This window comes from Calypte anna, chromosome 8, assembly GCF_003957555.1.
Source record: "Calypte anna isolate BGI_N300 chromosome 8, bCalAnn1_v1.p, whole genome shotgun sequence".
NCBI classification, from domain to species: domain Eukaryota; kingdom Metazoa; phylum Chordata; class Aves; order Apodiformes; family Trochilidae; genus Calypte; species Calypte anna.
This window is the reverse complement of record NC_044254.1, coordinates 29,958,819-29,985,697: the sequence shown is the minus strand read 5'-3', so window position 1 is coordinate 29,985,697 and position 26,879 is coordinate 29,958,819. Positions and strand designations below refer to the sequence as shown.

Below are 26,879 nucleotides of genomic sequence, written 5' to 3'. Positions count from 1 at the left end.
AGAATGTCTGCACAGCTCCCAGAGCCAGCAGGCAGTGCCTGCTCAGAGGCTGCAGTTCCTGGCACAGCAGAGATCTCCTGCCAGGTCTCCTTGTGCCCCTGGTGCTTTCCCTGGAGGTGCTGGGGAGCTCACTGGGCTCTGGCAGAACCCCAGGAACTCAAGAGGCTGAGTCCCTCCTGCACCAGGGATGGGGGGGTTGCTGGCAGCAAGAGGAGGTCTCAGGGGCTTGCCTGGCTGGGGGGGAAGATGCTGAGGTGTTCCTGGGGATGCAGGATGGTGCTGTGAGACCCTCAGCACCCCAGCTCCTGCTCCAGCAGCCTGGGATATGTTGGGCACAAGTGACACCTTTGTGGCTGCCTTTCCAGCTGTGCAAATCATCTGTGTTTGGGGTGTAGTGGGAATGAAAACCATTTGATTTGTATTTCTTCCCATATAAACTCAACTAGCTGGATTTTTTACATGTGTGCACTCTGCCAGTCTGACAAGAAGGGACATTTATGTCAATGGAACTGATGCCTGTCAAGATGTTGGCTACTGAAAGTCCCACGAAAGTCTAAATAAAGAGGAGTTTCTTTACACTCCTCCAGGGAGCTGTGCAGAGAGTGTCACTGTAGTTAACAGTGAAAACTCCCATAGCCCTGGGGGACATTAATTTTTAGGGACTGATGGCTAAGGCTTTGCTAAAACCAAGCCAAAGTGTCATTGGAGGGGTTTATTACACACATCCTGAAGTTTTACTTCCCATGGAGGAGCATTTAGCTAAGTTAAAGGAATAATGATTTTTCTTTAAGGATTCAAGTGTTTCCTGGCCTACAGAGTGTTCATTAGAAGTAAACACTTCAGTCTTCTTTATAATATGTGCAGTCTAAAAAAAAAAAAAGTGAGCAGATCTCTGTAAAAAGATAAAAGTAAAAAAGCAGCAGATCTTTTGATGGAAGACATTCAGGTGAAATCCTTTGTTTGTCCCACAGAAGCAGCCCAGCTCCTGTATTGTTGCCACCAGGCTGCTGCTCAGCAGGCAGTGACACCAGGACTTCAGGGAGCTCTTTCTGCACCTTGCAGAAATGCCTGGACACACTGTTCTGATCTGGAGAGCTGAGGGTTTTCTCAGGTTTGGTTGGTTTCAATCTTTTTTCCTTATTCTTATTGTTTTGGTTTGGTTTTCCCCTCATTCAAGCAAACTCCATGCAGTCCCAGACCTTGGTGTTTTCCTCACGTGCTCTTCACTCCGGGGAGACAAGGCCATGGGAGACACAGGTACAACTCCCTGAGCTGCTGTTCCTCCTCCATAATCACTTCCCAGGAGGTTGAAGTGACCACAGCTGGCTGGAAAAACCCTCTGGGCAATGACTTGGGCCCTGGAGGGAGGCTGGGTGGCTGGGTGCAGGCTGGGACCTCTCAGGCAGAGCCTCTCGCGGTGTTTATTCCTCTGGCTCCTCTGATGAGGACTCAGAGTTCCCAGCTTTGACCTGCTATGGATCTCCAGCACAAATCCAACCCTGGCGTTCAGTTTCTCAGCTTCAGTCTGGAAGCAATGGAGACCCAGGGAAACATGAACACAGGTTTTGCTTGGAGCTGCGTTTCAGGAGCTCAGGCTGGCTTCAAAGCTTGGCTCAAATTTAAAAACAAAATAATTAATCAGTTCTATGCTTTTTACTACTGCAGAGCTCTTCAGTAATTTTCAGAAGCAGCACACAGGGCATTTCCCAGAACTTGGGGAGCAATGACCAGGCCAGGAGGTGTCAGATCAGAAGTGGTTTGATGGCCAAAGATAAAAGCCCCGCAGCCTTTCTGTGTCTTTGCTGGAGATGAAATATCCCAGCTCCTTTCATTTTAAAGCTGTTCCAAGGCTGAAACTGAAACATTCCTCCATTAGTAATACTTATTATTTCCATCAGTTGGCTGGAGGCAGCTTCCTTCCTGAGTCTGGCCAACAAAATCAGTGTTGGGAGAAAACAGGAGGGAGGAGGATCACGAACAGCTCTGCTGTGACTTGGAGAGAAAAATGTGAGCAGTAGCTGGAGTGTCCACCCCCACACGGGTTTTAAAAACAAGCAGCCAGAATATTGCTATATTCTCCCTCTTCCCCGAGCAAAGCAGGCACATGATTAATGGAACAAACAGCTCTGAATAATAAGCAACATGCTCTGTATGCATGGGCCACAGCTACGAGGTACTCCAGAAGAGTAAAAGCACATCTTAATCATCACCTGCCATCTCCTGTGGGTTCTGCAGCATAAATCAGGGATGTCAAAAAGCACCTGAGAGCTAATGGAAACGTTAGGGACCACTTAAAGCCAATTGCAGCCTAGCAGCCTCCTGGTTAATGCCCTGTCCCTCTCACTGCTCTTTGCAGGTTGTCAGCAAGTTTTCACTGCTGCCCCGTGGTCCCCAGCTGGGTGGGAAGGGTGCTGATGGAGAGGCCACCTCAGCCCATCACCCTCGGGGTGTTATTTTATCTCTGGCAAGTGCAGGATCTGCATCTGTTGGGGGTCTGACTCCTTCTCTTCAGCTCCAGGGACAACTGAGCACTTGGACAAGTGCTGGCAAGGAGTGGGAAGCTGGGACCAACCAAGGCTGATTCCTTCTGCAGATGAGAGCTGTGGATCCAGACAGTCAGTGGATGGAAAGGAGATCCTCCAGGAGCAGAAACAGTTGTTTCTTTTCATCTCTGGGGCAGGATCTCAGGTGCATCTTGCTGAAGATCCCCTCTGTAGAAATGCATCCTGTTCCTCCCCCCAGGTAAGAGGGAACCAGTTAGAACTGACAGGTTCGTTTTGCACCATTCTGCTGGGCTGGTTTTTGAAAAGCATCAGTGCCTGGGAAGCTCTGCACAGATGCTGCACCATGGGTAGGACACAGATGGGCCCAGATGCTGCATCATGGCCTGGGGAAGGACCAAGCTGCTGCCCAGGGATGCTCCAGCACTCTCTGCTCCCCCAGCCTGAGATTCCCCCAGCCCTTTCCTCTGCCACTGAGGATTTTTTTATACCTCAGTGATGCCTTTAAGACTAAAACCACCCAAGGCTGGAAAGAGGAAGGCTCTTCTCTCCTATGCTGCTGACTTTTCTTTGTCCCTGTGTGGGTTTCTCCAGCCCCTCCATCCCATTTTCTGCCTCAGGCTCCTGGCAGGGAAAGTCCTTCCTTGGAGGGAAAAATACATCTGTCAGGTGTGCTCCTCAAGTGTTGTTTCTACCAATTAAAGCCCACAAAAGGAAAGGGAGAGAAAATCAGTGAATAAGGGGATGTTTGTGCTCAGCTTGTTTCAGCTCTTCCCACTGTTGGATGCTTCACCAGCTGGAAGGGGCTGGAGGTTGTCTGATTTCTGCATCTGGAAAGATTAGCCAGAAAGTGGCTCAGAAAAGGAAAATATTTCTGTTGACTGCAAGAAATGACTCTTTCCCACAGGCAGAATTCCAAGCATTGCTTTAGTAAGTTCTCTTTTAGGTGAAAAAAAAAATAAAAATCTTCATGCCCAAGAAAGAGGCTGCTGAGGGGGGGCTGGTGTGATTCACACCTAAGCTAAAGATGTTGTATTTTGAATTATGTTGGTTTTTGGGTTTTTTTGCATTCATCACTTCCCAACCCAGGCTCAGCACAGCCCTTCCTGGGGTGTCAGTGGTGGTCCCAGGTGGCTCTGGGCTGTGGGTCAGGGATGGGATGTGCCTGCCATGCCCTGGGTACCCACACCCCCCCTGAGAGCAGAGCAGCTCCTCAGGTCTGAAAAATATTCAACTGTTCTGCCAGATTGGGAGCTTCTGGGGAAATGGACCAGGCCTGCAGTCTCTTCACCTGTGATGTTGCAGTCCAGTGGATTTGGGTGGTAAGAGAAGGTTTGCAGCCCGATCAGGCAATTTTTTTTTATTTAGCTTTTGTTATGCAGAGGCTGTAACCCCGTGGTTTTCTCCCAGGACAAGGCCATTTATCAGCCAGGCTCCTCTTGAACAGCCTGCTCCATCTCCCCAGCCCAGGGTGGGGAACTGAAGGGACATTTCTGAGTGAAATACCTGAGAAACAGCAAGGGAAAACAAGCCTGGGGAGGGCTGGGACTGATTTGCCAGGGGGGGAATCCTGGGGGTGTGGGTGGGAGCAGAGCCTGGGCTCTGGTTTCCTCTCCCATGGCTGCCTGGTGCATGGAATCCTGGAACCATTTGGGTTGGGACAGAGCTTTGGGATCACTGAGTCCAACCCTTCCCCCAGCAGTGCCAAGGCCACCCCTGCCCCATGTCCCTCATCCCCACATCCCCAGGGCTCTGAAACCCCTCCAGGGATGATGGGGACTTAACCATCTTCACAGAATCAGGAAAGAACCCCCTTGTCCCCCTGATGCATTTTCTGCTCCCAGCAGGGACTGGGAACTTTTCCAGCCCAGTTCCCTGAGCACTGGGAGTACTGGTTGGGTTGGGTTAACCCCCTGCCCCTTTCTGGGAGAGCTGAGCTCATTTTTCCTTCTCTCTGTTAAATTCTTCTTGCCCAGACTCAGCCCCAGCTCTTGCCTGAGCATCCCCCAGGTGCTCACATGGCCCTCAGTCCCACATCCCAGCTCCCAGTGCTCCCAGTACCTGCGACTGGGAGCCCAGGGGGTGCTTGTCTGGGCTTACTGCTCATGGCAATGCACCCAGTATGACCCCCAGTACACACTCCAGTGCACCCAGTGTGCCCTTCCAGCATGGCCAGTGCACACTCCACTGTTTCCAGTGCTCCCAGTACATGCTCCAGTGCAGCCAATGTGCCCTCCCAGAACACATTCCAGCACTCCCAGTGCCTCCAACACATCCCTCCAGTGCTCCCAGTGCACCCAGCACTCCCCGCTAGCCCCCCGGGGTGCCCTGCTAGCCCTGCCTGGCCAGCAGGAGCCGGCTGGGGGCTGTCCCCTGGGCAGGCTGCGGTCCCAGGCAGGGGGGGTAGGTAATTACCGCTGGTTAATTAAGCTGAGGCTGGAGCTGATTAGTGGGAGGTGCTGGGTTAGCCCAGCAGAGGGCAATGCTGGGCAGGGCCCGGAGGGATGGGGGGGTCAGGGGGGGGAATCGGCTGCTTCTGGGGTTACCGATCCCTCCGGGAACTTTTTCCCGTCCGTTTGGCCGCTTCCCGAGGACTGCTGTGTCCTTCCCGGTGTGCTTTCCCCGCAGGACACGAGGATGCTCTCCCACGCAGCCATCACTGGGGATTCCGGGTGGGTTCTGCCCGTGCTGGGTCCCCAGGGCAGCGGGTGAGAATTTGGGTGCCCCCCGCCCCTCCTGAGAGGGGGATTCAGCCCCGGGATCACCCGCAGGGACCCGGGAGGATCTCCAGGGGTTCGAGCATCCCCCTGGGGCTTCCCAGCAAATCTCCTCAGCCCTGAGGAGCTCTGAGGAGCCTGTTTGGGGCTGAGGGACCCCTCCTTCTCCTCTGCCTCCCAAGCTCCAGGTGGTCCCCAGCAATGTGCAGGATCAAAGCACCCAGCAGGGGCAGGTTGGGCTCTTGGGGCAGCAGCCAAATCCCTGCAGATCCCAGACATGCTCCTCCCCAGCCCCTGCACCCCTGCAAGGCCCTTGGGGTGCTCACATTGCCCCATGGACACAGGGATGATCCTGCAGATCCCTTGGGATGCCCAGCTTGTTCCCATGGGCACAGGGATGCTCCTGCAGACTCCGAGGTACCCAACTCATTCCCATGGGCACAGGGATGATCCTGCAGACTCCAAGGTGCCCAACTGATTTCCATGGGCACAGGGATACTTCTGCAGATCCTTTGGGATGCCCAACTCATCCCCATGGGCACAGGGTTGATCCTGCAGACCCCTTGGGATGCCCAACTCATCCCATGGGCACAGGGATGATCCTGCAAGGCCCCTGGAGTGCCCAGCTTGTCCCCATGGGAACAAGGATGATCCTGCAGATCCCTTGGGATGCCCAGATTGTCCCCATGGCCACAAGGATGATCCTGCAAGGCCTCTGGGGTGCCCAACTCATCCTCAAGGGAACAGGGATACTCCTGCAGACCTGTTGGGATTCCCAACTCGTCCCCAGGGTCACAGAGTTGATCCTGCAGATCCCTTGGGATACCCAGCTTGTCCCCATGGGCACAGGGATGCTCCTGCAGATCCCAAGGTGCCCAACTCATTTCCATGGGCACAGGGATGATCCTGCAAGGCCCTTGGGATGCCCAGCTTGTCCCCCTGGGAACAAGGATAATCCTGCAGATCCTTTGGGATGCCCAACTCATCCCCAAGGGAACAGGGATGATCCTGCAGACCCCAAGGAGCCCAACTCATCCCCAAGGGAACAGGGATGATCCTGCAGATCCCTTGGGATACCCAGATTGTCCCCATGGGCACAGAGATGATCCTGCAGATCCCTTGGGATGTCCAACTCATCCTCAAGAGAACAGGGATGATCCTGCAGATCCCTTGGGATGCCCAACTCATCGCCATGGGCACAGGGATGATCCTGCAGACCTATTGGGATGCCCAGCTTGTCCCCATGGGCACAGGGATGCTCCAGCTGCACCTCTGGGATGCTCACCCACCAGCCCCAGCAGTACAAACTTCCAGCCGAAACAAGGGAAAATCCCTTTTCTTTTCCTTTTTAAGCCTCCACACTCGGCCAACCCAGGCAGCTCAACACTCACTAACCCCCCCAGCGACGTCACCGTGACGTCAAGACACAAAATGGGGCGAAAAAGCCGATTCCCCGCCAAGCGCAAGCCACGCCCACAACGTTTTGGCCACGCCCACCCCCGCCAGCCCCCGCCCCGCCCCGTTCGGGGCGGGGCGGGGGCTGGCGGGGGTGGGCGTGGCCAAGGGGGTGGGCGTGGCTCGCGTGGGCGGTGGGCGTGGCTTAACGGTCGCCCGTGGAGACGGGCGGAGGGCGGAGGAGGGAGCGGCGGGCGGTGAGTACCGGGGTGCGGGGTTTGGGGGTTTCCCGTGGGTTCGGGCTGGTTCGAACGTCCCCGAAGAAGTGATTTGGAGCTCGGGGAAAGGCGAGGGACCCTTCCCCGAGGGTTTGGCGGCGGGGTTTTGAGGTGAATCGGAAGGGTTTTGGTTGAAGTCCCCTGAGGAGCGGTGAGGGGGGAGGCGGCTGGAAGGCCCGGGGTGGTTGGCGGGCGGGTTAGCGGGTTGGCTGCCGCTCCGAAAAGGGGGGAAATGTGCTCGTTTCTGTGGAAAAAACCCAACTTAAGGGTTTGGCCCGAAGTTAAAAATGAGCACTAATCAGCTAGGCCTTGCTCCCAGAGTCCGAGCAGCAGCACTCGGCCTTCCCGCCCTCCGCAAAGGAGAAATGATCCGGAGGGGCAGGAGGAACAATCCAGAGGAATCATTTCAAGTCGGGAAATCATTTAAACTTCGGTTTATTTGGGATGTTCCCACCACGGGTTTCCCGCAGCCCTGCCGGGGAACTGGGCGGGGGAAGTTTCCCATGTGCGAGGAGCTGTGGGATTAGTGTGGGAAGGAGCTTTAATTAGTGGGAAGCGTCATTATTTGGGGAGGTTTGGGGCTGATACTGAGATTACACACCCTGCTGCACTCGTACTTTTACTTTAGGAACTTTCAGATCGCCGTGCTCCATCCCAGCTTTCCATTCTTTATTTATTTGGAAGGGGCAGGGGTTGGGAATGTATCATAGAAAGGGATGGAAAGAACCTTAAAGCTCACCTGGTGCCACGGGCAGGGACACCTCCCACCAGCCCAGGTTTCTCCAAGCTCCATCCAGCTTGGCCTTGGGCACTGCCATGGAGGGGATATCCACAGCTTCCTGTTCCAGGGTCTCCCCACCCTCAAGTTGAAGAATTCCTTCCCCATCTCCAACCTCACTCTCCCCTCTTCAAGTTTTAACCCATTTTCCTTGTCCTCTCCCTACCCCCCCATGTCCAAAGCCCTCCCCCAGCTTTCTTGGAGCCCCTTCAGATATTGGGAGGTTGCTCTGAGCTCACCTGGGAGCCTCCTCTTCTCCAGGCTGAACAACCCCAATCCCTCAGCCTGGCTTCCCAGGGAGCTGCTCAGCCCTCTGAGCATTTCAGTGCCTCCTCTGGGCACCTTCCAGGAGCTCTGTGTCCTTCTGGTGTTGGGGACTCCAGAACTGGATGTGCTGTGGTATCTAACTGGTGTATTGCATTCTGGACCCCTCTCAGCTTGATCCCCCTTTGCTGTCAGTGACCCCGTGGGGACACTGGGGACTTGTCACCACTAGAGGACAGCCAGGAGGATGTGTGGCTTCATGCTTGGGGGGGTGTCAGGGTATTTGTCACAGCAGCCATGCTGGGGAGGTAGGAAGCTGCATCTCATTAGCTCTGACGATCAGGAAACAAGTTGATTAGTGTGGCACATCCAGTTGAATTCCCAGTAATTTGTCAGGCTATCAGCTGGTGTCTCTGTTTGATTTAGTGCTAGTGGCATCAGGGACAAGTTGCTGGTTTGTGTCTAACTTGGTTGTAAATTCGTTTAGAAGTCGAATTCTGTGGGGAAAGGGGGAGTCCTGGACACCAGTGGCATTTTAATCCTACTCCAGCAGCACTAAATGGGATTGGGGGATTAGCATGCAGTTAATCACTTCTCAATCCTGTATTTCATCCCAGTCAGTTGGAGTCTCTTTAATCAAGCACTAAAGTGTCAAATTAACTCCCCAAAGGAGAAGGGTGGCTGGGATGTAGTGCTGAGGGCAAGCTCACCCAGCTGATGGGACTTCCCTCACCTGAAACTGAAACTCTCCTGATATTTGGAGCAGTTTCTGAGGGCTTCCAAGCAGCAACTGTTGTTGGGCTTGTTAAATCTGGCAGCTTTGTGTCTTAGTCCCTCAAAAGACTTGGAATATTTGAGGCAGATTCATGGGGATTTCTCTGGGATGCAGGCAGCAGCGTGGCGAGGGCTCAGGGGAGCCTCAGGAAACGCTGAGTCTGGTGGGGAAGGTGATCTGTGGGGTGGGAACTTCTGTCTTCAGCTTCCTTCTCAAGCACAGCTGCCCCAAACCCCCATGCAGCATCCTTTGATTGCAAAAGCAACTTGAAATCCCTGCAGACCTCGGTGGCAGAGCCTCCTCATCCTCTGCGTGTTGCCCTCTGTGCCGGAGCAGAGATCTCCCTGCAGGAGCTGCCTTCATGGGGATGGAGAGGAGTGCTTTAAAGCAAGCTGTGGTTATCCTTGGATAACCACCTCCACCTCAGTGTGGAGCAGTATTCCAGGCAGGATTGTCCTGCTGCAAACTCATCTGGCACCTCCAAAGCCCGGGTAGGGCTGGGCTAGCCCAGAAGTGGCTGTGTCGTACTGAGGTAGGAACGGGTAGGGAAACTTTACTCAGCTATAGGAAGCAGCAAACAAGTTCCCCAGGGTCTTGAAAGTAGTTGTGGATTTGCTGTTTCTTGGAAAAGTGAAGCTGCAGATGTTTGATGGCCCTGGGGACTGCTCTGCATTAATCACTGCTGGAGCCGTGCCGCTGGTTTCTGGGTTTTGTCACATGGCATGAAGAGACCTCATTTTTCTGAACCTGGCTGTGAATCCTCTGTGGCCTCTTCTGCAGTCACATCCCTTCTGCTCCCAGCAATGACCTCTGGAGGAACGCAGGAGGGAGGGCAGAGAGAAGGCACGAGTGACGTGAGCACAAAAAGTTTTCCCTCTATTTTTGCAGCGATTAATGAGAAGTGGCAGAAAGAGCAGAGCTGGTGACAAAAGTCCTCGTGTGACTGAGTCACTGTAAGGCTCTCCATGAATGTTTTTTTTTTTTTTTTTTTTGGAGGTAGGGAGAAGTGGGAAGGCAGAGGCAGCTGTGGAAGTACCCAAGGGAGGTGGGAGTATGGTGGGGTGCATCCAGCCCCTCACATGGCACATGGCTCAGGAGGACGGGGCAGTTTTGTGTTCATAATTCCAGAGCAACTCAACCCCCTTCCAGCTCTACATCCACAGGGAGAAGAAGGTCCTGAAAACCAAGTCCTGGGGGATGGTGGCCCCACACCTGCAAGCCCTTTGGTTCCTGGGGGCTCCCAGTCAGCGTGGGTATGGGTGTTATGGGGCTTCGAGATGTTCAGGGACACTGTTGAGTGGATATTTTTAGTTGTGTTTCTTTGGATATTTGGTAAAGCAGGCAATGTGTTTATATTCCACTTCCTGTATCCGTATCAGCCTCTTGGCATGTGGTGGAGTTGGGGAGTTAAAAAAAACCTCAAGAAATAGTGTGTTGTAAGGATTATTGGTATTGCAGCAGCAAATGGCTGGGGCATGCAGCCCAGCTGGGGATGCTGTGGGTCCTGAGCCCCCACGAGGGGTGTGTTAGCTTGTGCTGAGTCCCACAGGCTCACCCGGGGCTCCTGCATCAGTTTCAGGGGAAAAGTAAAACTTTTTCAGTGGTTTAGGCTGAGGAGAGCCAAAAAACCCTTCCCTCCCAGTTCCGTTGGGATAGGATCGTGGCGTGGGAGCCACGCAGCCTCTGCTGGGGAAGAAGGCGCAGGATGTTCTCAGGAGGGACCCTCTGGAGCTCCTTGGGAAGGGGAAAATGTTGGGCTGCAGAGCAGGAAAACCATCCCAGCTACAAAAGTGGGGCTGCAGGTGTGGCTGGCAGAGCAGGACAGACCTGGGGCAGGGCTGGGAAGCTCTGGCAGAGGGGTCTGAGCGGTGACAGCACTTGGGGAGGAGGGGATTTGCTGGGCACAGACAGGAGTCCTGATTGCTTACAGACCTAGCCTTTCATTTAATTTGATTGGAATGTAGGAAGCCTGTCTCCACAAAGGTCTTTCCTGAGCTGCCTGTCCCTAATGGGCTGTGTTTGGAATTCTGTCCTCTGTTCTTAGCTCTTTGGGCTTGAGTTTCCCCAGCAGCCTGCAGGATCCTTCCCGTACTTGTGTGTACGGTTCATGGTAGAACAAAAGGTTCTTTGCCATGTCATTTATCACCTTGATAAGAGGCTGGATTATTTCCACAAGAAAATTATTTCCTTTCTGTTCTTAAAACTAGAAGAAAGAAAGTACCAAGAGCATTTATGTGATCTTTTGGTGGGCTGCTGTATCGCAGCAAAGTGCAAAGAATTGTCCTGGTTTGCCTTAGAAAATCAAAGTTTTTGTGGTGGATCCTGTGCTGTAGGATGTTTTCCAAACCTTCCACTGATGACTCTCCTCTCAGCTGACCCTGTGAAACACCAACACAGCTGGCAAGAAGTGACCTCAAAACAATCCCCAAAACATCTCCAGTTTCATTCAAGTGTGACAGAAAGTGTCACTGACAGTTTTGAGGGAATGGACCATCATCTCCCCAGCCTCAGCTGATTTATCTGAGTGTAAAACTTGGGAGGGATCCATCCTGCAAAGCCAGGGTCCTGGAGTGCCTGGGTCCTGTTGGGCAGCACCATTTCCTGGTGGCTCCATGAGTTTCAGAGGGGAGCTTTGCATTCTGCCAGCCTCAAAGCCATGCTTGTGGGGTTTGATGGCTAATATGATAGGAGCTTTTTGATATTAGGCAGGGATTTCCAGTCCTTAGGGTTCTAGTGTGGAAAGTGGCCCTGTTTATTTTTTATTTATTTTTTAAAATGGTATTTTATTTCTTCATTTTTTTAATCTTTAATTTTTTATTTACACACGTTTAAGGATTGTTTTATCCATGGGCTTTGATCTCCATCAGGAAGCAAGAAGTCGACAGATTAAAATTGTCCTGAAGTTTTCCTTAACAGTTTTCAGGGGCTGTGACCAGAGGGCAGAACTTGGGCAGCAAAGCAGAAGCTTTTCCATTTGGAATCTCCCCTTTTTTTGAGGCCTGTCACACCTATGCAAAAGAGGCTGACGCCTCCCACTTGTTTTTCTTTCCTTGCTGGAAGTGCAAAGTACCATCTTGGCACCAGGAGGGCAGGGGCTGGCTGGGACAGGACTGCCTCTTGCTGCACACTCTTTATTTCCCTCCTCCCTACAAGGATTTGTTAACACCACTATTAAAATGCTGGTGCTGTTTCCCACACGGGAAGCAGCGTGGGATTTATCGAGGGGATGCTGCCGTGCCAAGGGCCATCCCTTGGGAACTTTTTGTGCTTTCCCCCCCATTCTTTTCCTGGAAATGGGGGAGCTGAATCCCTCTGGCTCCTCCAGCCCCATCACTGCTGCAGCTCAGCCCCTCTGCCAAACCCTTTCAGGGTCTCTGCTGGGGCTGTGCTGAGCCTCCCTCGTGCCTCTTGCCTGCTGCGCATCCCCCTGGCTTCGGGATGCCAGGAATTGGCTCCACGTTTCCCACATCCCAGGGCTGGTGAGGCTCGTGGCTAATTGCGTGATTGGGCCGGGGCTCTGTGCCAGATCTCTGCTGGCTGTTGGCAAAGGATCCTTGTTTTCCTTCCAAAAAGTGTCAGTGGCCATTCCAGATCCTGCCGTGCCCTAGTTAATGAGTTATCTCAGCTTTGCCAGGTTAATAAATGCATGTAATCCCATTTTATGCAGCCTGTTGGACAGGATGAATCTCTAGGAGGACAGTGAGCTGTACAAACAGGCAGTATAAAACAAGGGAAGGATCAATGTAGCAATCACCAGTCACTGCTAGACTATTAGTTTCCTTTTTTAGAACTTTTAATCTGTATTTGCTCACCACTGTGTGCATCTTGCACCCAATGCACGTGCCCCCAGCCTCAGACTTCAGCAGAGAATAGAAAGACAATTTTTTCTGTAAATAAAGCCTTCTATCCCTCCCAGAAGGCATGTGACCTTATGGGTTTTATCACCTTCTTTCACCCATCAAGGACCCAGCATGGTTTGTGTTTGTATTACAGGTCCATGTTTTTAAACCAGTAAACCCTTGAGGTCTTTTGGGTGTCCTGCAATCTCTGGGTCTTGGCAATGCTGAGAGAAAACTGCTGCCCTCTTTGAATGGTCATTGGTTATGCTTTTAGTTTAAAATTAGCATTTAATACAGTGAACATTTGGGAAGGGTGTTAAATACAGCGTGCTCCGGATTTGCCAGTCTTGCAACAAGAGGCTGCACTGTTTGCTGCAGGGACATGCACTCTTTAGTTAGGGTTCATCAAATGCCAGTTGTTTTTTTGTTTTTTCTGGGTGTGTAAAGGCTCTTGGATTCGTTTCCCCTCTGGTTTAAGCCCAGCTGGAATAATGGAGTCTGCAGGAGGGAGGGTAATACAGGTGCTCAGTGCCACACAGAAACCTGCTCAAGGGATCACTCATTTTAAAGCCAGGAGCTTTCCTAAAAGCTGCCTCTAATCCTCACCTGCTGTCAGTCTGGGTGGGAGCTGGTGTGGCAGTGAGGAGGAGGTGCAGAAAGGCTGCCAGGCTGGGGGGCTTCATGCAGGTCTGGCCAGAGGGGATTTGCTGCCCATGGCCACCACCTCGGGAAGGGAAACAGAGGAGCTGGCTGGAAGAAAGGCTTGAGGGAGATTTCTTGGGGAGGCCAGCCTCATAATACTGTAGTCTTTGTGATTAGAACTGACCCACACATGCTAACCCCTCTCAGCTTTGGCTTTCTTGTGCTCTGAAGTATTACCAATTTTTATTTTATTGTTTCAGGATCATTACACCCAGAAGACCAAAGCGAGCCAGACAGGAAGCAAGGCTGCTTATGTAGGTGAGTTTCCAGTTCACACTTGTTTCTTTCTTTCATGCAAAACATAAAGCAGTGTGGCAAGTCCCAAATGCCAGGGGTTTAATTTTATTCTGGAGTAGAACAAATGCCAAACACTGGTTGGCTTTGCAGAGGGGAGGCCAGGAGGACAGCACTGGCTCTGTGCTTGCCCCTCAGTGCAGTGCTGGCTGCTGCCCACTCTGTACAGCCTTAGCAGCAGTGGTTGCTGACATTCATTCCCCTCCTTTTTTGCTACCCAACCACATTCCTATGGAATGTTTGGGGCACAAATACTGTTTCTGAACGGGCTGCTTCTCCCACGGAAATTAGTCTTTTCCTTGTTTATTCCATTAGTTAGCCAGGAGCACGTGGAAGTCTTTGTGACTGCTGCATTTGCTGTGTGTGTTGTCTGACCATCTCAGAATGCAAATTCTCCCTACATTCACCCATTCTTAGAGCAGTTACTTTGATAAATTCATGTAACCAATAAATCTGTGCAGAAATACTTTGCACCCTGGTTGAGCTGGCAACCAGGGAGTTCCTTGCAGGGCATCTCCCAGCAGTGGCCTCGGCTTTATCTCTTTCAGACTCAAGAATTTTGCTGAAGGGCACAGAACCTGAGGCCAAGCTGGATCTCCTGACACCCAGCCTGGTGCTTTAATCACTGAGGGCTCCTGCTTTACATGCTGTAAGATGAACTGATTTTGATAAAAGCCTCTTTGTGGCTGTCTTTGCTGGTTTGAGTTGGCTGGGTAGTGGGGCGAAGCAGGTACCTTCTGCACTGGGGCTCTTTAGGGACCACAGGTTGTCATTACTGGTGACTTCAGGTCACTCTCTTTGAAATAATCCTGCTCAGATGTTTTCCAGAGTACCCTTGATGTACAAGTCAGTTCTCATGGCTTTCGTTTGTGCTAAAGATATAAAAAGTTAAGTCAGCAAAAAATGCAGAGGGAAATAAAAGCAGGTTTTTCCACTGCTTGTTTCCCAGCAAGTAAATTGGGTTTGACAGAATTGCATGCATGGAGGCTGACTTTGAAAATCAAATGTAGCTGGAGCCAGGTTTGCCAACAGGATGGTGCTGGGATAACTTGTGACATGAGGGCTAGGAAGGAATCCATCCTTCATTAAATACCCAGAATGCTCAGTCCAATTGAGGATCTTGGGAGCTGTTTTCTTTCATTTCACGTTATTTGGGATATTTGTACATTTTTGAAAGACACTAGCAGCATTGTTTGTAGTTAAAGATCTCAATCATAACATCTCTGAAATAGTCTGGAGCAGGAGTTCTCTGGAGAAGCAGACATCACAGACTGGTGCTTTGTGCTGTAAGGAGCTTCTTTATTCTCCACGTGCTCTGATGGGCTGCTGCCTCTGGGGAGAGCAGGTGGATCCACATGCCCAGGCTTCCCACCCCTAACCTCGCCCTCATTCCTGCTCCTAGCACTAGAGATGGAAGGAGACTTTGTGGTTGCTGTGTCTTTTCTGCTGTCAAAGTGCTTTTAAAATCTGCTGATACATCCTGTCACCCAAACAGGAGGCAGAGGGAGTGAAGGCATCCCCTGCTTTCAGCTCACTTCACGTCTCTGAGGTGTCAGACCCTGTCTCTGAGTTTGCCTTGAGCTCGTGGCACGGGTGAGCTCTGTACTTGTGCAAAGTGCATAAAAACCCAACCAGTTTTGTGCAAAACTGATGCTTCTGGGCCCAGCAAAAGAGAAGCTGGGGCTTCTGGAGCACCTGTGTTTCCCTGATCCCTTCAGCTGTGGTGCTGTGCAGGGTGTGTGTCCCAAACCCTCAGTGTGCCAGTGCTGCAGCTGCCAGATGCTTCAGCTTTCCTGGATCCTCTGAGCCTTGAGTACCCTGAGCAGTTGGATTTGTCTGGGGAGGGAGGATCTTGTTTTCTTTTACCAAACCCAAACTTCTCCTGCATATAAACTCTTTGTGCCACCACTGTACATCTTGCCTAATACCTGCTGAAAACCCAAGCCCTAAACACTTGGATTTGGGGACCAAGGAACCAGCTCATCATCTGCAGGAGCAGACCCCTTCCCAAGCCACCAGCCCCCTGCCATCAGGGTGGAGGGGGAAGGTTTGGTAGAGGGGGAAGGTTTGGTAGAGGGGGAAGGTTTGGTGGAGAGGGAAGGTTTGGTAGAGGGGGAAGGTTTGGTGGAGGGGGAAGGTTTGGTGGAGGGGGAAGGTTTGGTGGAGGGGGAAGGTTTGGTGGAGGGGGAAGGTTTGGTGGAGGGGGAAGGTTTGGTGGAGAGGGAAGGTTTGGTGGAGGGGGAAGGTTTGGTGGAGAGGGAAGGTTTGGTGGAGGGGGAAGGTTTGGTGGAGGGGGAAGGTTTGGTGGAGAGGGAAGGTTTGGTGGAGGGGGAAGGTTTGGTGGAGCCATGGCAGCAGCCGTGACACCGCAGCTGGCAGCCCTGGCCCTGCTGCTGAGAACTGTCCTCTTTCAGTTTCCTACTTGGTTCTTTTCCCTCGCCGAGGGCAGGGCTCCCGTGTTTCCTTGCTGCCCAGCTCCTGTTTTCCCTTCTGTTCAGCAGCAGAGCAGCAGGGAAAGGTCTCAGCCCTGGCGTTTCTGCCTTTGCCGGGCGCCTTCACCGCGGTTTCCACTGGGTGTCAGCACGGCCCTGTGCCGGGGCCCTGCTGCCTCCGGCTTTGCCTTTGGCTGCTGGAAAAAACCTCAGCTGGCTGCCCAAGCAGAGCAAGGGGTGGGTGAGGTGCAGGTGGGTGAGGGTGGGCTCAGCCCAGGAGGCACTGGGAAAGGGGCTGTTGGGCTGAGGGATTGTTTGCTTCTCTGAGCAGGGCAGCCGGTTGGAGCAAGGGGGAGTGTTGGACGTGCCTTCCCCCTTCCAGGGCTCTCTAATTAGGGTTACCTCTGGGACAGAGGGTGCCTGTTGCTGGAGGAAGAGCGTGGAGAACTTTTGTGGCATTTTCTTGGCAGGTGTGGCAGTGGGTGAGTGCTCCCGGAGAGGTGCCGGCAGGGATCGGTGTGTGCCGGGCTGTGCCTGGCAGGTATGGACACAGCCAGGCTGCTGCACTTCCTCCACACTGAGACTTCCACTCTCTCTCCACACTCAATTCCCATCCTGGCTTCCAAGGTCCTTCATATGAACTCCTTGGAACTCCTGCCTCTCCCAGGCAGCTCCTTCAGGCTCTCTGACTCTGTATGGTCAATGTTGGGTGAGATGAAGCCCTCCGCCAAGGGCAGTTTGGGTCTCCGGTGGGAAGAGACATCCCCTGGATGCACCTTTCTCCCCACTGCTGCTGCCACAGAGGACCCTGTGCCTCTCCCACCCTCCTTGTGGGTCACCTCACAGGGAGAGCAGGAAAAAACCCTGCCTGGAAGAGAAGTTGGTGTTGGGGAAGGAGCTTGGGACTCACCCTCGGAATAGAGACGTTTATTTTCTGCACCCACCCGTAGCCTTTAACTCCAGCACTGGGCTTCCTGGCTTGGGTTTGAGAGTTTTTGGGTTCTGCAAGTTGTAACAAAGCTGCTCCCCAGCAGCCAGCTCTGCCCCTTAGGAAAACCAACCACCAGCATTCAAGTCCCAACCGGCTGCAGGGCTCCAGTGCTCCCACGCGAGCGCCTGGGAAAGCAGCACGTGCAGAAGTGCTTGCAGCACCCAGGGAACCCCCTGAAACCTTACACCCAGACACCCCACACCCTGCTCTGTGCCCCCAGCCTGCAGTAAGTGCTCTGTGGAGTAAGTGGTGCATGTAGTAAGGGGCAGATGTAGCCTGCTGGTGCCCCTCTGTGCTGCTGGCTTGCTCTTCTTGTTGCCTTCTTGCTCCTTCCAGCCTCCCCCACCTTGCTCAAGAAATTTATTCTCTGTATGTTCATAAGCAAAACTGCTGACTTCAGAGGCAGGAGGAAGCTCCTGGCTCTTTACTCCTACTAGCTCTGGGGAGTGTAAGTAGGAGAGAGGAGGCAGCTGGATTTGGGGTTTGGTGCGGGGTTGTTACTGAATGGTTTGCAGAGGTCAGAGGGGTGAAAGGTTGCCAGGAGGATGGTGTAGGAGTTTAGTCACCCCAAAATGTTTTTGTGGACAACTCTACAACTACTTTTGTGAAGTAGTGGGGAGCTGTTGGTGTCATTGGACAGGCAGAGGCCTTGGTGGTGGTGACAGCATGTGAAATGGATCCGACCTAAAACTGTTCCAGCAAAGACTGGGGACAGCTTCACTTGCAAGCCTGCAGTGTTTCCTGTTGAATCCCTGGAACCATAAACATGAGCTCCCAGTGGCATGCTATGGTTGTGTTTTGGGGCTGAAACACTGCCCAGAGAACAGCACCCAGCAGGGTTGATCAGCTCCTTGGGCTGTGTGTGCTTCTGAGCCTTACCTTCGGTACCCAACATGGGCTGGATGCAGCCCAGCTTGGAACCTGTCAGGCTGCTCCTTTATTTCTTTTTTTCCCTTATTATTTTATTTTTAAGAAAAGCATAGTGTGTGTTTGTTTGTTTGTTTGTTTGTGTGTTTAACACTCACGTCCCTCCTTCTCCACTGTCTCATTGCCAAATTCCAAGTCCCGTGCTGAGGGCAGGTGGGGAGGTTATCTGCACCTTGGAACCCTTCTCACACACAGCATGGAAAAGGAGATGCAGGAGGAACTTTGGGTTTGTAGATGAGCTGTAACTTTGGACTCACACTGATCTCCTGCTGGGGGCTCTCTCCCTGACAAACCAGAGGCTGAGGGGCCCTTAAAGCCACGGTCACCTTGTACCTCTTTAGATGCTGTCGTTTTGAGTGTTGTCATTTTGGGGCTTTTTGTTCAGTCTGCTCTTTTGTTGCTAGTTATTCAACTTAAAAGCTGTTTTCCTTCAAAAGGAACAGTACCCAGATGCCCTTTGGAGCCTTCATTCAGCTGCTGGGAGCTGCAGTCTGAGCTGACTTTTATGTAAGTGGAAGGAGCAGGGAGCTGTTTGCAAGGCAGAGCTGCTGGGCTGGTTTCCGGGGAGGACTTTAGCAGTGATGATTTAATTACATTTCCCTCAGCAGGTGGTTGGTAAATCCTGGATCTTAAAAGAATAATAAAAATATGGAAAAAAAAAAAAAAAAAGATTGGTGTTTAATTATCCCAGTTGGAGCTCCAGTTCAGTGCCCAGCAGCGTATCAGCTGAGCGCCTGCTGCATTGTAACCTCCTTACCTAAATCCTGCAGAAAGAAGTAGGGCAAGGCCTAGGAAAACAGGCTTTTCCTCAAAAAGAAGGGCAGCTCCACCTGTTTGCGGGTGTTTCTGTTCTTTGTAGGAAAGAAAAGGAAGAAACAAACAAACAGAAAACCAGCAGGCATAGGGGCTGTGTGGAGGGCGCTGAGAGTTCCATGTGTTTTGCTCTTAGTGGTTGATCCTGGTGAGCATTCTCCTCTGTGAAACGAGCCCAGGTCCTCAGTTGTCTGTGCAGGAAGGCCTGTGAACAGTGACAAAGGGCAAAGAGGTGACAAGGAGCACAGGGGCTGTGCATGGTGTTCCTCTCCTCCCTGGGGAAGGCGAGGGGTCCATGGGTGCTGGTTCATAAACCATCCTCCAAGTTGTCTGTCTGCCCACACCTTTCTGCTCCTGCAGGCTCCTTCTGTTCCAAAGGGGGAGTATGGCAAAACCAAAGGTGCATGATGTGCTTGGGACTGCAAGTGAAGATCATCCCAGATTCCTCAGGAAATGCAGAGCAGTGGCAGGGACTGTAGGCAGGCTGGTGGGGTGGGGTGGGATGGCTGGAGAGGGCAGGAAAATCTGTGGGCCTCTCAGTAGCTGGGGTGGAGCAGGGGCTCAAAAGCTTGCATGTTTTATTTTAGACCAGCCAGCACAGCTGGAAAAAACATACCCTGTGTGCTTTCAAACATAACTGCTGACAGCTCCAGAACACTTTCTGCAAGAAGGGCTTGGCCTTGGCACGGTGGTCAGAGAAGGCTGTCAGTGGGACTGATTATTTTGTCTCCTTTTAGGTTGTGAGTCAGAGCCAAGCAAGAGTTCAGCCATGTGGCTGTGGGGCTGTGGAACCCGTGGTCTCATCAGCCTCAGGTCTGTCAGGTTCTCCCCCAGTGTCCCCCCTGTGAGGGACCCCAGGTTGGTTACTTGCTGTGTGTCCCTGCAAGGCTCTGGGGACTCCCGGCTCCCCTCCTGCCTGCAGCAGCATGAGATCCCACTGCCGTGGTTTGTCTGAGGTAGTGAGCGTGTTAGAACTTGGGTTCTGGTCCATTTAATTGCTGTGAGTGCTGGGGGGCTGTAAAAGACCCCTGTGAGCAAAGCCACCTTGGGCTCTCAGAGCATCCTTGCTTTTGGGTCGGGGCTGCCCGCTGAGCACAAAGGCTTCTTGGCTGGACACTGGGCCACTGCCCACCCAGCCCCAGTGGTCTGTCTTTGAGAAAGTGGTTTAATTCTCCTGGGAAACATCCCTGCAGACATCCTTTGTCCCCAGAAAACCCCGAGGGTACAGAACCCCAAGTGATGCAGAGCTGGGTATGGTGCTGATGGGAATCTGCAGAGTTGCTGCTTTTTGTTGCTGTTGTCTGAAATCAAATGTGCCCAGGAGAAACCCTGCAGCTTCAGGTGGCCACAGCAGCCTGGGTGAGAGAGGAGGTTGCCAGGAACTCAGAGGGAAAACAGTATTATTGGGTGATGACCTAGTTGTTTGTAAATCTCTCTGCAGAAGAGGTTTAGTAATATTAGGAGGACCATTAAAGGCAAGGCTGCTTCTGTTTGTTTGAAGAGGAGGAAAGACAGCAATTTAATTCTCAAATGTTATGGTTTGGGGGGTTGTTGGTTTTGTTTTGGCTTTTAGGTTTTTTTTTTAATTTTTTTTTTAAAAACATCTAATTTGTTAACAAAGATAACCAGCTGGGAGAATAAGCCCTGAAACTTTCCTAATGAGGTCACTGGTGTAGGATTGGGAAGGGACTCCAGACAAACTCAATCTTCTCTGGTGGCAAAAGGGTTCTTGGGGGTGGGGTGAGAGAAGGCTGAGCAAAGTCAGCCTAGCTTTGTCCTGGTGAAATGAGAGGAAAAGAGTTTAGCTTTTAATTTTGCAGTAATTGTTTTTTAACCTTGTGTCTGAAAAAGAAAAATCAGTAATCCCAAATGAAGTTGGATCAGCAAATGCTGACTGGCCTTGCTTCTGGGGGATGCCTGTGTTACTGGGTAAGAATTAATTGCTTTGGGTTGTGTTTTTGGGTTTTTTTTTCACCCTGTAGTTTTTCAATATAGTGAGAGAAAAGTGCAGGGTCTGGAATTTGGGCTCAGTTTGTAGTGGATCTGTGCTTCTTTTGTGTCCCTCTGAAAGAGATCCTTGTTATTCCAGCAACGATTATTTTAAAGCACTCGCGGGCGGTTTGCAACGCACCAGCAGAGTTCATTATCCAGCCCAGCAGCTGCATTTATCAGCTCCAACAGTGCCTGTTGGAGGGCCTGCCTTGGAAGTCTCATTTTTCACCAATGTTTGAGCCTCTTGGGTGTGGGGAAGGTTTTGCAGCTGTGTCCATCTTCTGCAGGCCCAAGGGCTCAGCACCCTCACAGCACAGAATTTCTCCCTCCCAGCTCCTCTCCATCTCCCCTCTTGCAGCTCCAAACCCTTCCCCCTCATCCCATCCCTCCCTGCCCTTGTCCCCAGTCCCTCCCCAGCTTTCCTGGAGCCCCTTCAGGCACTGGAAGGTGCTCTAAGGTCTCCCCATTGCAGCCTTCTCTTCTCCAGGCTGAACACCCCCAACTCTTTTGTGAGAAGTTCCTTCTAAATTCCTCTTCTGCCATTCCTACCTCTTTCTAGCAGTACATGGAAGTGTTCTGTGTTTGCACATCTTCCACTTGGTGCTCTTTATCCAGAGCTGGGACATTTTCCTCCACTGCTGATGGACAGGAGGACTTCTGGTGATTACAATCCCATGGCAAGAACATCCTCAGATGGATCCCAAGGATCTCTCCTTGGGGAGACAAAAAATCTGTGTCTTTTTAACCTCCTTTTCTAGGAACTCTAGCTTAACAATTAGCTCTGCCACCAGTAAATTCCTCAGTATTTCAGGTTAAATGCCCCTGAAGTCTCCTATGGCCTCCTGGTGTGTTTCTAAGTGAAGCCCACAGCATGGTGGAAAGTTGGGTGAGTTGGCCACCACTGACCTGAGCTGGAAAAGATCTTTTGGCCATGTCACAGCATTGCAGGGCTTGTGTCAGAGGTGGTGAATGCCTTTGCCTGGAATTCCAGAGAGGTTTCCCTTTGTATTTTCCAAGTAATACGAGGTGCATTCGACACAACCCTCTCATCATCACTTACAGCAAGAAACGTGCTCCACATAGCTTGTCCTTCCCCAGCAGTCAAGAGAAACCTCTGACTCCTAAACAGCTTCACAGCTGTCTCCAGACAAATGTGTTTGTGTTCTGTCAGTCAGCACTGCTGCTCCTCTTGAGTAATTTGCAGGCTGAAGGGCTGAATGTGCCATCCAAAAGCATTTGAATATTTGGGAGCTCCAAGCACTGGTAATTCAGGAGGTGTGTGCTGTGTACGTGCTGGGGGGTGGTGTAGCTCTGAGGAGCAGCAGAGCACTCTGGATCTGGGTTAGTCCTGGGGAGCTGGTGCTGTGGGGTTGCTGCAGAGGGTATTTCAGACTCCCTTGCATCTCCAGCTCTGCTCCTCACAGCCAGAGCATGCAAAGACTTTGCACATGCTTGGAGCAGGCACTGCTCCCAAAACTCCATATCCCCACAGAAAGAACTTGGGGAAAATGTGATTGGATGAGGGGGAAGGAACTCCAGCTGCAAGAGGGGTGGTTGAGAGGAGATCTGAGGGGGAAATTCACTGCTGGGAGGGGGGTGGGACCCTGGTGGCCCCCAGAAGCTGTGGCTGCCCCATCCCTGGCAGTGTTGAAGGTTGGATGGGGCTTGGAGCACCCTGGGCTGGGGGAGGTGTCCCTGACCATGGCAGGGGGGGCACTGGGGGAGATTTAGGGTCCCTCCAACCCAAAGCAGTCTGGGATTTGTTGAAATTTTGGAGTGATGAGGAGCTGGTGGGGAACTGGGGCAGCAGATGAGTGCCACAAACCAAGGCTCAGGTTACTGACCTAAATATTGCAGAGAGACACAGGCAGGGGTTGCAGGGTGGGATGAGTCACCCACCAGCCAGGCTTCCCTGGCCTCCCTCTCACCAACCTCTGCTCTGCTCAGGTTTCCCCAGCTCTGCAGGAGCTTTACTCCTGGGAGGAGATGTTCAGAGGAGGGGGAGGCAGGAGCTGGGGCTCCCTGAGCTGGCACACGTTGCTAGGGTTGGACATTACAGAAAAGCTGAGGTGCTTGGCCCTGAAGTGGGGCATTTCAGCCCACATTCCAGCTGGCTGTGGGCTCTGGGCTTGTCTCCTTCTCCTGGATGCAAAGAGTTGCTGGGAAAGTGGGCCGTGGAGCTGGACCTGAGGGGGCTGTTCAGTGCCCTCTGCAGATGGGAGAGATTCCTGATGGTGTTCTTCATAATTGCTCCAAGAAATAAGGTTTTAATGGTGCCCTAGATGAGCTGTGAACATCCTTCCAGCCACTGTCACGGGTGCACTTTGCCAGCACGGGCCGTGGAAGGGAAAAAACATTTCCAGCTCTGGGCCCCAAGTGTACCAAAAAGGGATTGGATGCAAAATCACCCTGCTCCCAGCTAGCTGGGCAGGAAAACCAGCCCTGCTCCAGGCTGAGGTGTGAGAAACATGAAGCTGAGGAGGAGAGGCTGTTTGCAGCCTGTGGAAAGGTCAGGTTGGGCTGGAGTCCCTGCCATGCCATCAGTGACTGCAGCCACACCGAGCTGGCTGCTGCCCTGGGCCTGCAGCAAGCAAAGGGCCCTGCTGCCTGCAAGGAGTGGCACAGAGGGGACAGTGTCACTGTCCTGAACCTGCTGCTCTTTGGACTCTGGGTACCTGAACAAATCAGCAGTAAGCTCTGTGCTGCTGTGATGCTCTCAGGGGTTGTTTCTGGTTTTTTTTTTTAACACAAGGCTGCAGAGTCCTCAGCTCCTCCCTGCTCCCTGTGCAGGTTGTTTCCTTCCTTCCTTCCTTCCTTCCTTCCGTCCGTCCGTCTGGGTGGCTGCATGGATAAGAACCCTCTGGGGATATGCAGCAGGAATGAGGCCTTCAGCATGGCACAGGTGAAGGGACAGCTCATGGTGGTCCCACCAACCAGGGTGGACTTGAGCCTGTCCTGCATGAGTTGTGCAGGAGTAGCTCTCTGCCTTCTCTGGATGTGGCTGCACACTTCAGTCCTTTGCTGGGGCCAGGAGGACATTGCCTTGGTCCAACTCTGTGAAGGAGGTTGGCTGAGCATCCTCCCTTCTCACTGGACACCCTCCAAATGTCAGGATTGATGCCTTGCAGTCTTACCTGGAGAAGGAAGGTCCTGGAGCCACTCAGTTATTTAGCTCCATCCCCTGAGATGTGGCCACATCCCCAGCACTCAGGTGGGTGAGGGAAAAGCCAAGCAGAAAGAGCTCCCTGTTTTTTTTCTGGAGGTTCTTTTGGTTGCAGAGCATCATTTGCTGAGCAGCTTCTCAGATAACCCCCCCTTGTTGTCCAAAATAATCGTTTTTAAAAGCACTTTTTGCAGCATGTTGCAGTTGCCTGTGGGGAAAAGCAGTTGAATGTGCCTGTGCCACTTTCTGGAAAACTAACCCCTTGTCTTCCCAAGCAGAACTTCACCTTTTCACTGAAAATGTCTGGCAAAACAGCAACCACGACCAACAACATAGCCCAGGCCCGGAGGACTGTGCAGCAGTTAAGGATAGAAGCCTCAATAGAGAGAATAAAGGTGAGCTCACATCCTCCTCCTTCTCCCCTCCTCCTCTTCCTGCATTTCCCCTTTTCCAGCAGAAACTGCATTCCCCACAGGGACTTTGCACCCCTCAGCAGCTCTCAGCACCTGTGGTGGTGTTACCAGTTATGGGGAAATAACCATTTCATGGTGTGTTTTGGTTTGTTTCCTCCCTGTTTTCTGCAGGTGTCCAAAGCCTCAGCAGACCTAATGCTGTACTGTGAAGAACACGCCAAGAAAGACCCATTGCTAATGGGCATCCCTGCCTCTGAGAACCCTTTCAAGGACAGGAGGACCTGCATTTTGTTGTAGGAGAGCAGCAGCTCCTCCCCACCCCCTCCTGGGCCAAGCCAGCCACCATGTAGGCAAATGCTCTGTAAGGTACCAGCTCCTCAGGGGGGCAGAGCAGCTGTTCTGTTACCCAGCGTGTTTTTAACCATTTCTTAAGCTTTCTGAAGCCTTCCTTCTGTCCCCTGGCTTTGTTAGGAAGCCAGGTTTCAAAACTGAATTCACTTCTTTCTTCTCCAAGGGGGTCTGGTCTTCCATGGGTCCCATTTTCATTTTTCAAGTGACACCGACGAGACCAAAGTTGCCTGACCAAGCAGAGGCAAAGGTGGAGGAACCTGCTTGAACATCACTGGGTTTACTGGTTGTTTCTTCTAGTGTGCAGGGGGAGGGGTGTACCCGTGCTTGTGGGTTAAAAAAGTGCATTATCTTGCAAAAGCTGCCTTGAAAAATGATTGTAGCAACCACTGGGGACCTCCAGGGAGCCATGCCTGTACCTGTCCTTAACTTGATTCCTCTTGGCAGGAGTTTTTAAGTATAAAACCTAAAGCCTCGAGAACCAGAGACCTGCAGGTTTATACCCCTGCTTTTTAAGATGAGTGAAGAAAGCAGAATTTTCACCTCTGATTCTGCTTTTTCATAGAATCATAGAATCATAGAATTGGCTGGGTTGTGTTAGTATTAAAAAAAAAAAAAAAAAAAAAGACCAAACAACCCTGCTAAAAGAATCAAAGTCTGCAACCTCAGGCTGCCCTGGTTGCTGAGCTGCAGGCCTGGCTCCCTCACTCCACCTCCCAGTTGCCTTTTCTGCAGGGAGTCAGCATTTGGCTCATTTTTAAAAATTCATTTTGAAAGGGGAAAAAAAAATATGCCAAATTATCTCCAGGTTGTGGTTATGCAGCTAGGATTGGAGGGCCTTTCTGTCAAGAAAGTGATTTTATATATATTACATAATAAAAAAGCCTTTCTCTCTGTGTCTGTCTGTATGTGTGTGTGTGTATATATATATATAAACTTTATTAGTGTATTTATACAAACATTCCATATTAACAGAGAATTTGAAGGGATTGAAAATCATCCTGGTTTCAGCTGGCTGCAGATGTCTTTCTCTGCAGGCAGTGCTTCCGAGGTGGGGGTTTTCAGAACTGTGCTTTTCTGTGAGGATATTTACAGGATTCATTAACCACTTGTTAATTTTCTGTCTTGTTTGTCACTTCTCTATTAAATTATACACACACCATTGGTGTATACTGAGAAATCACCTCTTTGTTTAACAGGCTTCTTTAACAAACACTTGAGACAGTTGCTTATTCTGTGCCTGCCTGCAAATTATTTTTATAATTAATTTCTCCACTGACAGAGCAATCATGTAGAACCATGCTATTTTATTTTTTTGTTACTGTGTTGGTGGCAAGCATTTTCTAACCCATCTTGTTAAAAACAGTTCAGGAACTTCATTTGGGTGTGCAAGACTAACTTGGGAGAAGTGTGCAGCCAGGTAGGTGGGGGATAAATCACCTCTGCCTCAATAGTGTTCTCCTATCAAGCCCCCCAGCTCCAGGGCCTCAACAGTCCAAGGCTCAGCACCCCCTGGCTCTGTCCCAGCCTGGTGACTGAGCTAAATGAGGTTTTTTTCAACTTTTCCCATCCAATTTTGACATCCTTGCTGTGCTGGGACAAGGTTTCTGCAGCAGCTCTTTCCCTCTTGCTTGCACACCCAGCAAATGAAAGGGTGGGTTGGGGGTGGCCCTGGTGAAGTGGCTGAGCAGAGGCAGAGCATTAAAAGCAGCCTGCCAGATGGGCTGTGTTGTTTTTTGGGTTGTTTTCCAGGTGCTTTCTGAGTTTTAGGCAGAATCCCTGAGCTCAGCAGCCCACCCAGCTCTCTGCTTCTGATGGCCCTCAGTGCAGAGAGGTTTGGTAAACTCTGGGGTTTTTTTACCATGCAGTTCAGTGGGGCACTGCAAAAAGAGCAATTGCTTTTGCACTTTGCTGTTTTCCTAGAAACACTCTCCTGAAAGGACAGGGTTGTCAATTTTGTGGGAAACTGACCTAGAACAGGGGGGCATGGTGGGGCAGCACGGGGAAGCTTCTTTTATATCAAGCACATCCAATACCACTCCAGAAAGGGTCTTTATTTTTTGTACCTCACCATAAATCAAGCAGCCATCTTCCCTGTAGTCTTGGTTGGGTTTTTTTCTCTGTATTTTCTAATTTTGACTCTTTAATGCTGGGTTGCATTAAAGGGAGAAGGGCTGGTTGGTGGCTTGGAGACCTGACTCTTGCTAAAATAGCCCCTGGCTGAAATATTCTTGCTTTTTTTATGCTCCTGTCACTC

The 26,879-nt window shown here is 51.5% G+C and overlaps 1 protein-coding gene across 2 annotated transcripts; it reads left to right on the top strand.

Annotated features, from left to right (window-relative positions):
- Positions 1-6,821: 6,821 nt before the first annotated feature.
- GNG12 (G protein subunit gamma 12) lies at positions 6,822-25,522 on the top strand. Of its 2 annotated transcripts, XM_030455111.1 has the most exons (5): positions 6,822-6,870; positions 13,450-13,507; positions 14,092-14,192; positions 24,140-24,256; positions 24,446-25,522. In XM_030455111.1, exons 4-5 carry the CDS (start codon positions 24,161-24,163, stop codon positions 24,569-24,571), a joined length of 222 nt encoding a protein of 73 aa, XP_030310971.1. In that variant the 5' UTR covers positions 6,822-6,870; positions 13,450-13,507; positions 14,092-14,192; positions 24,140-24,160; the 3' UTR covers positions 24,572-25,522. The 2 variants fall into 2 exon arrangements, with proteins under 2 accessions (XP_030310971.1, XP_030310972.1); XM_030455112.1 differs by lacking the exon at positions 14,092-14,192.
- Positions 25,523-26,879: the final 1,357 nt, after the last annotated feature.

What these genes read in the sequence shown, in the direction of transcription:
- GNG12 (XM_030455112.1), top strand. Translation starts at nt 24,161, where the DNA reads ATGTCTGGCAAAACAGCAACCACGACCAACAACATAGCCCAGGCCCGG. An exon ending in CCTCAATAGAGAGAATAAAG is followed by an intron (nt 24,257 to 24,445) that starts GTGAGCTCACAT and finishes TGTTTTCTGCAG; the next exon opens with GTGTCCAAAGCCTCAGCAGA.